This window comes from Antrostomus carolinensis, unplaced genomic scaffold, assembly GCF_000700745.2.
Source record: "Antrostomus carolinensis isolate BGI_N321 unplaced genomic scaffold, ASM70074v2 scaffold24652, whole genome shotgun sequence".
NCBI lineage: Eukaryota > Metazoa > Chordata > Aves > Caprimulgiformes > Caprimulgidae > Antrostomus > Antrostomus carolinensis.
In genome coordinates this window covers 36,331-44,919 of record NW_010297938.1, presented here as the reverse complement: position 1 = coordinate 44,919, position 8,589 = coordinate 36,331, and the positions used below count along the sequence as shown (strand labels likewise).

The 8,589-nt window shown below is 42.4% G+C and overlaps 1 protein-coding gene across 1 annotated transcript in view; it reads right to left on the bottom strand.

Annotated features, from left to right (window-relative positions):
* Positions 1–364: 364 nt before the first annotated feature.
* RFTN1 (raftlin, lipid raft linker 1) overlaps positions 365–8,589 on the bottom strand; it is a gene marked incomplete at its 5' end in the record, with an annotated part of 43,625 nt that continues 35,400 nt past the window's right edge. The window contains 3 exons of the mRNA XM_010162294.1: positions 365–802; positions 4,324–4,405; positions 5,811–5,914. Coding sequence (XP_010160596.1) covers positions 365–802; positions 4,324–4,405; positions 5,811–5,914 — 624 coding nt within the window. The remainder of the gene's footprint in view (positions 803–4,323; positions 4,406–5,810; positions 5,915–8,589) is intronic.

The window sequence follows — 8,589 nt, the reverse complement described above, 5'->3', positions numbered from 1 at the left end:
GAAAATCTGATCAAATGGAACGTGTTCCCTGACCTAAATACAAATCTCGTTTGCGAAGGTCAGTCACAGAAACACTCGAGTACATTTTCTGTCCCTACTTTTTAAATTAAAGTGTAGCTCTAGGAGACAGCGTAGGGCATTTCCCACTCTCTGCAGTGGACGGAATTTTGCAATACCTGTGGGTGAAAAAGCCCAGGCCCTGTAGTTACTTAAAACATCGAGACATCAGTGTGCTAAGGAGCAAAGTGAGTACAATGCCAAGGAAATGCTGAACTGCGCAACGCAGTTAGCGACGGCGATTAGCAAATCTGTTCTTTTGTCTTGGCAAAGTATCAGCAACTCACAGGGCTGTTGGAACGGGGTCCTACTCGCAGGAGCAGTCCGTGTCCAGCCCTGCCCCATCGCTGCCATCGCAGCCATCCGGTACTGGGGCACAGTCTCCCCCCTCCGTTACCTGATGGGCGCAGCAGCCAGACGCGCTCTGGCTCAAGCACACCCGCGTGTCATTGTCACCAGTATCGCAGCTGGCAGGACACGTATCTTCCGACGCCCCATCGTGATGGGTACCTCTGTCCTTGGTCCCAGCTACTTCATCTCCCAAGTCTATGACCTCATCCAGCTGCTGTTCCGGATCAGGCTTGGCTGCTGTTGAGATCTGTGCTTCTAAGTTTCTTGTGTTCTCTGTGACTTCAAATTCCTGCTTCTCCTCTGCCTTTTGCTTCTCCCTAGTACTTAATTTAGCCTTCATGGATTTCTTCATTTGTTTGTTGTGCATGTCTTCTTTGGAGAATCTCCAGTGAAACTGCAACCAAGAGATCCAAATGTTAAAGACTATTGGAGACAATCTCACATGGACAGTTGCTTTCCTGAGTATAAATGTTTTTATTATTTAGTTTTAATTCAAAAACTAGTTTGACCAAAAAGACCTAAGATTAAAAAAATGGCATGACTAAATCAGATGATCATTTGTGCCTACACGTCTATATCTGGTACAGAGAGAGCAGAGCCTGTGATGCATCCTGCTCCTGCTGTTTCACATGCCTAGTGGGTTCCCCTCCACAGGCCGTGTCACCGCGGAGGCCTGCAGCCCCCGGCAGCCAACCCGCGCTGCGCGCAAAGCGGGAACGCGCAAAGCTGCCCCAGCGCAGACGGGGGAAGCAATCCCGTGGCGTCACCCCAGCGCTTCCCACCAGGTCAGCAGCAGGACTAACACCACACCCAGGACTATACCCAGACAGTACAATATTCTGAACCATTCGTATGAATGTTTTTTGACGAGGAAGCAGGAAGCTTTCAGCACTTGCCGCAAGACTTACCACAGCTGCCCTTCCAGATGAACTGACTGTTTTAACTGGTTTGGGTTTTGTTTTTTTTTAAAAAAGAGGGAACTAGCAGTGCCTTGAAATACTGATTTGACAGGTATAACACATATAATAAAGTCTGACAAATATGCCACTATTATATCTGCTTCATTTGTCATGGAGTCTCCTTCTCTGGAGACATTCAAGACCTGCCTGGACGCCTTCCTGTGTGATCTCATTTAGGTTCCTGCTCCGGCAGGGGCTTGGACTAGATGATCTTTCGAGGTCCCTTCCAATCCCTGACATTCTGTGATTCTGTGACCTTCCCAAGGAAAGCCAGACCATGCTCCAAGCCACTGCTGAGTTATCCTACACGTTTGCTAATTAAAAGTGAATGTGCACAACCATTTCATCAGCAGTGTCCACACTGATGGAAACTCAGGGATGGGTTGGGAGGTGATGCCTGGCTGGCATAAATAATCTCATCAGGACAGTTAGCAAATTCAGCTGTGGTCCAGAAGCCATTTTTCCAGTGCAACCAGGTCTGTGCCAAAGCTGGTCAAGAGAAGGATTCATGGTCATAAATTTTTGATTTAGCTATTTATTCCTTAATCAAAAAGCCATTCAAAAACTATTACCTTCATTAGATTACAAAGACAGAGCAGTGCCCTTCCTTCTGCTAGCCAGACCTTAATGTAAAAAGGGGAAAAAAAAAAAAGAAATTGGCTTTCACAAGACTCGTCTTGTTTTTAGGTTTAGAGGAAGCTATCTTTCCTCTTTCTCTAAATTGCAATGATATTTAAGTAAAAGATAACATCTCAGTTCTAGAGCTCAACTGTTTAAAATTCAGAGACACCTGAATATTTTCCTCTTTGATTTGCAGAAGTGCTGGGCACCCACAGCTCCCCTTTATCTCAAAGCTCTCCTTGATGGAAGGTAAGATCAGGGCCCTGAATGCGATGAAGATCAAACTGTAAGAGACTCTGTGAATGTGCAGATGTTACATATACTTAGTCAGGTATTTATATTGTATTTCACAGAAATGCATACAGCCAGTTTCTGCTGAAATAAACATCACTTTTGTATAAAGGGAATGCACACGACTACCTCAGCACTGACTGAACAGTGCACTCCTAAGAGCACTTCTGTCCTACTGAAGAGAAAAATGAGCTGTACCACTCCTTGCATGTCATTTGGCTGAACTGAACAGCAGTTGGTTGTTCTGTGTAGATAGGACGGGTCAGTTTCCAATACTGCAATGTCCTTTTAATCTTATCATCCTATTTCCCTCCTCCCAGGGGTCATCTATAAACATTTTAGACATTCTGTATCACAAGTTAAAAAAAACCCTGAGAGCCTGTGACATTGTCTGTGCAGAATATTCAGCAACTTAATCAAATGCTAGGTTTGGCATCTTTGATGTGACTCTCAACAACCACCTACAGATGTTGAACCAGTCTAACATTTCTTTATGTAACTATAATCAATGTATCCCATTTTTCCCTGACCTTTGGTATGAAAATGTGCTGTAGTGATTTTTGCCCTCAAATATGTCTGTATATTTAATACTGCCAATGAGTAAATCCTTTGTTTTGTCAACCAGACAAAAATAAGTTAAATAAGTTTTTATATCCCTGAATTAAAAAATTTAAACAAAGTTTTGAGTCATCTGGATGGTATGCATTTGTTATTATAACACAAGAAATCAGTATCATTCCTATTTCTCTTATTTGAAGACATACAATCACTTATAGGTTTCCATTCCTTCCATTAAAACCACACACAGTGGTAGGAAAAGAATGACCAAATACAGGCACTCCAACCCTCATCCCAAGATGCCTTTAATCACCTGAAAACAAAGAGAAAATACAAGAAAGATGGACTTTGTAACAAGTTCACAGAATCCTCTGGGCTCCAGCTTCACTAATGAGAGAGGCTAAATCCTAAATCACAGTCATGCTCCCAGCAGTTCTCTCCTGCTTCAGTCGGTTCAAACACCCTCCTGGTCTCCACTGTATCTAAAAGATGACTTTCACAGAACCAGGCTCCAGAACAGTGAGGGCTTTATAGATGAAAACTATCTGTAACTGTCTAAAATGTTGGGTAAAATGCTCCTAGTGCTCAGCTCTGCTTAGTGTTTCCAACCTCCTACTCTGGCTCAGCTCCTGCGGGGCCTCGAGCACACCGCTCCCTCAGGTGACATTTGGCTAGCCAGCGCTCACAGAACTGCAGAGAGATGGAATAAAAAGGAGCCTGTATTAATTAGCAACCTTTTCATCACATGGTTTCACCTTTCCATACTTCACCTGGCTTTTCTGATCCCTTTGCATACTGAAAGGGCAAGGCAAATTCAAGTACTGCAAGAAGGTCAGCACTTTCCCAGTTTCCAGTTTAAACCAGTTCTTGTATTTCCCTCTCAGCTGTACGGCGTGACAGGTTTGGGCAGGGGTTCCCACAACTGCACATTTAAAAATGGAAATGAGAATACATATGTGTATCCTCATATGTACATCATTAGCTGTCAGCTATGTTCTTGGATAATTTAGCTGGATTCGAGAGGCTTTTTTTGGTTAAATTCTAGTAGAATTAATCAATATTCACACAATAGATAGAAACACCAGCCAACATCAACATTGTGCTTGGCTCTACCACAACACACAGCAAGAAAGAGAGAGCAATTTAAGCAGAAAAGACAGGCAATGGGTGAGAGAAAATAGTATTGGTTCCTTCTTGCAGGAAGTGAACATGGGCAGAGAATTTTAGGTCACATACGGAGGTTTATGGCCAGTTTATGTAAAGAGAAATCTATGTCTCCTGCTGCCATGAGTTCAACAGACAACGAAATACAAGAGCTTCCACATCACTTGAGCATTTTTCGTTTCTTTCATTTGAACAGTTCTATTCCTTGTGTCTTCCTACTGTATCACAGAGATGTTGAATAGGCCATTTTTACTTCTATAGGAAATCAATTACAATATTAAAAACCAAAAAACAAAGAAACCAGGAACTCAAGGTTATTTACCTTAGATTCTTTCTTCTTTGCTTTCTGGGGCAAAGAAGGTCTCTGAAGAAATACAATTTGCTTTGTAGATAAATTCCCATCCCTGAAAAGAAACAAATGCACACTCCTGAGAATGAATTAAATTCACATCCAGTATCATTCAAAGCAAAAATCCATCTCAGTCATTTATTTCTGCAGGTCAAAGAAGAACAAAATGAAGAATGAAGGATGACCTGAACACTGCCTGTCTCCTGTGTCTTTGCACAGCCTGCTATTTTGGGGGGAAAAAAGAGCAACTGTTCAGCCTGACAGAGCCTGTCAGCCTGTGACAATTTTTCTGAATGTTTTAGCATTAGTGTGTAAACACAGAATAAATTGTTTTGTACAAAAAGCGAGGAACCCGAGCCCCACAGCGCCAGTGTGTAGCAGGGTCTCAGCATCACCGGAGCCTCCCTGCCCCATCCCAGGGCTGGGCACTCCCTGCAGGTCTGCAGCACGGTAGGAAGGCACAACCAAATCCACCAGTGCTGAGGCTGGGTGGGTGCCCTTCTGCACCATCAACCTGACCTGTCTTACTGGAGTTATAAATGGGACACAGAAAGTTAGAAGAGAAAGAAAATCATATATACCTTTAAGAGACAGGGCTTACAAATCATAACTGTGATTTTCTATTCATACCTATATTTAAACTTATATGCAAAACTTAAATACTGTTTTTCTCCTAGCACAGATGGCCTTTACTTTTTAGGTTTTTATGTGTAGGAGTAGTCTTCATCTAGATCTCATAAAGAGCTGGGTATATTTTTACTCTTTTAAGATAAAAAATCATGACTGATAATATTGGTATATATATATATATTCCTGATCAGTGAAAATCCAGAATGTGCCATTTTCATGATTAACAAGTGGGATGATTGTTTTTCACCTCAGTTATTAAGAGTGTTTTTAAGTGACTTGCATTTATATTTAAAAACTAAGAATATTAACAATAGCAAAGTAGACCACAGAGTGATTGCACATGCAAACAAGGCTACTAGAGCAATGATACACCAACCTCACATGGTCCTGATCAGCGGGACTGTGTGTATCAGCAGCAGCATTAGACAGACATCGATTAAGAATAAAATTACTTTTCTTTAGATACGCAACATCTCACTCCAAACATTACTACACATTTTGTCTTTGCTCTGAGAGGAGATACTGGGAGATTCAGAGCAGGAACTTTAAAATCAAAGAGTTTAAAGAGAGGCAGAAACAATACCCAGAAATTTCATGCAGAAACCACACTGCCACCTTGCAGTATTTTGCCCGCCAGACACGTGCTTCCTGCCCCACGCAGCTTGTGATGCTCAGAAGACCCAGAGAACAGCTGCAGCAGGGTTTGCACGGGCAGTTACTGTGTGCACGCAAGGACATCCATGCTCACTGCACAGAGAATTGCTCAGAAGGACTGTGGTGCTCATACAGCAACTTCCCTGGCCAAAAGGCAGTGCCTACCCCCTCCCTACCTGTTTGTCTTCACAATTGGAGTAGGAAGCACACATGTCAGCTGCCAGCCATACATGGCAAGAGAATTCAGCAGCGGAACGTAATCTGTCTGCACTTCAACCCCCTAGGAAAGAAAAATCAACAGTTAGCATCATCACTTGGAGTGTGACATTCAGTTTGACATACCAAAAAAAAAAACCACCCCACAAAACACAAAACCCCCAAAAAAACAACAACAAAAAAACCCAAACCAAGAAAAAAATACGCGTGGGTTTTCTAGGAGGGAGAAAAGGTTCTGAAGTGGGTCATTTTGTCTGTTCAGCTAGGCAGGCAGGAAAACGTTCGAAAACATGAGACACAGGACTGCTCGCCCGTACATCTCAAACTGTTAAATGAGTTTGTTTAAAATGTTGAACATCTGTGATCTTGTTTTTACACTGCCTGAGTCATCCATCTAGCTTTAGATTATTCCAGATCTGAACAAGACAAATTCATTGCATTTTATCAATTATCTCCTCCAAAGCAAAAAGATATTAAAGTGGTTAAAAAATGACAACATTGCTTTGCCTGGATTCTGCGCTTGTCTAGGCTACAGTAAAGCCTGAAGGTCTGTTCTGAAATCAGTCGGGTTCCTCTGCCATGAGGCATCAAGAGCAAAATAGCCAACAACAAAAAAAATAGAAGTACAGATGGATTCCTTTTATCACCCCCAAATATGCATCGCTTCCTTGTTGTTTTGAATCAGGAAATCTGTGGGCGAGACCAAAAGCATTGCCTTTCAGTGCAGAACCCTGGCTCCAGCACAGACCTACCCAGCAGAGCCTTGCTAATTCTCTTTCTGCTAAATGGCAGACCCTGTAATTCACAGAGAAAGAACCACTGGTGGTTTCAACACAGATTGCTCCAGTGAAGTGTCTAATTGGCCAAGACTTCCAGTGATTTAACAAAGAGATGCTAGAGTATATTTACTGGTTTTTAATTTTAGCAAACACAAAGCAGGCAAACGGTAACTACCAGTCTCTACAAATGTAACTTCATGCCATTGGAATAACAATTATATTTGCCAAAAAGCTCAGGCACTTACACTGGTTTCATGTGCATGCAAGGAGTTTTAACTGCCAATTCTCAACACTGGGTAAGACACAATAGTTCTGCAGCTCCAAAAGATCCATTTATTCCACAGTAATAAAACAGGCATTTGATCAGAACTAATCCAAATCCTGCTGTAGTTATTTCAAGGTATTTTAGTGAATTCCAGTCTCAGCTATTCCTTTCTTCTAACGAATGTAATTTAGGTCACTTGATAGCCTCATAACTGAATGACTGCCTGACTATACCTACTAAAAGCCTGATCATAACTACAAAGGCACAGATGAAGAAGCTGTATCACTCCTGCTTAAAAAGGCTTCACTTCTGCTTACCCCAGAAAGTGCATGCCAGAGACCACTCACTCTGCTAATGAAAATTCTTATTTCTGTGCAGAGGCTTTTAGGGACTTAGAGAGATACAGCTACTCTACAACATCAGCATGTACAGTCCAGAAATGCTAATTCCAGGAGGGATGTCCTGCAAGAGGGGAGCAATACCATGTGGCCTCTGAAGTGTTCACACAGATGTGACTGCGGCAGATTTACTGTCTCCTCAGACTCCCATTTGCCTCCTTGCCCTTCCCACTCTTTATACCCACTGTAAGATGCATATTTCCACTGTCTTTCCAGTTTTTAAAATAGTGTCCTAAGGGTAATGCAAACACAATGACATACCTAGATGCTTTTAAGAGCTGATGTCTCAGGAAAACAGATTAATAACACACTGAGATTTATGAGATTGGTCAACCATGCCTTCCAGAAATAAAGATGAAAATATGCAACATGAGTTCACTCATTTAAAAGGTGGAAGACTAGCAGGTCAGGAAAGACTGGCACAGCAGACCTTGTTTGTGCCTCAAGCAACATCCTATGTTGCAAAGAGGTTTTCTCTTTTGAATTAATTGCCTAAGGTTGGTGATTACCAAGGAGAACCTTCTCCTTGCATCAGGATGTGCAACAAACAGCAAAAATCAGAGGGAGATTACAGCAATGAGGAAGGACATGAATACCATGCAGAGCTCATTTGGCTGCTGCAGAAGCCAATTTGTTTGAGGGACGCGCCGTCACGCCTGCCACAGCCCTCTGTCCCTGCAAGCTCTGAGTGGCGAGACATGGCTGGCTTTGGACCTGTCTGACTTGTCAGGATTAAGCATCATCTGCAGCAGAAGGTGATGCATTTCACAGTCCCAATGGGCAGAAGGAAAAAGAGCAGGTAAAGCACATTCTAAAGTGTAAAGTTACTAGACATTAAACTTAAGATTAAAGTTAATTAAGCTTAAAGAAAAATTTAAAAAAATCTGGAAACGTAAAATACTCTGTTGAAAGAGTATTGTACAACTGCTACAAAAATGCTGCCTCTTATTTTTTCCTACGTGCTGGTACCTGACACCATAATCTGTGTGTCAGGCTGTTTGGAGGAAGGATGCGTGTACCTTCTGCAAAGGTGTACACCTCCTCCGAGCTCCATGAGCTCCACCGACTCTGCACGACGCTTTGCTGGAGTCAGACACTGCACCTCTGCACCAGGTCCCTGGGGGAATAAACTCCTACTAATAACTGGCTGTGTTTGAAGACGACAGACAAAAGAAAAGAGTCACTCCTGAATAAACAGGTGTAATTCATATGGGCTTCAAGCTCCTTACTTCAAATACAGATAACTGAAGCTTTCTTTGATACCACAAGAAGTGACTTCTCCCTCCCCCTCCTGAAT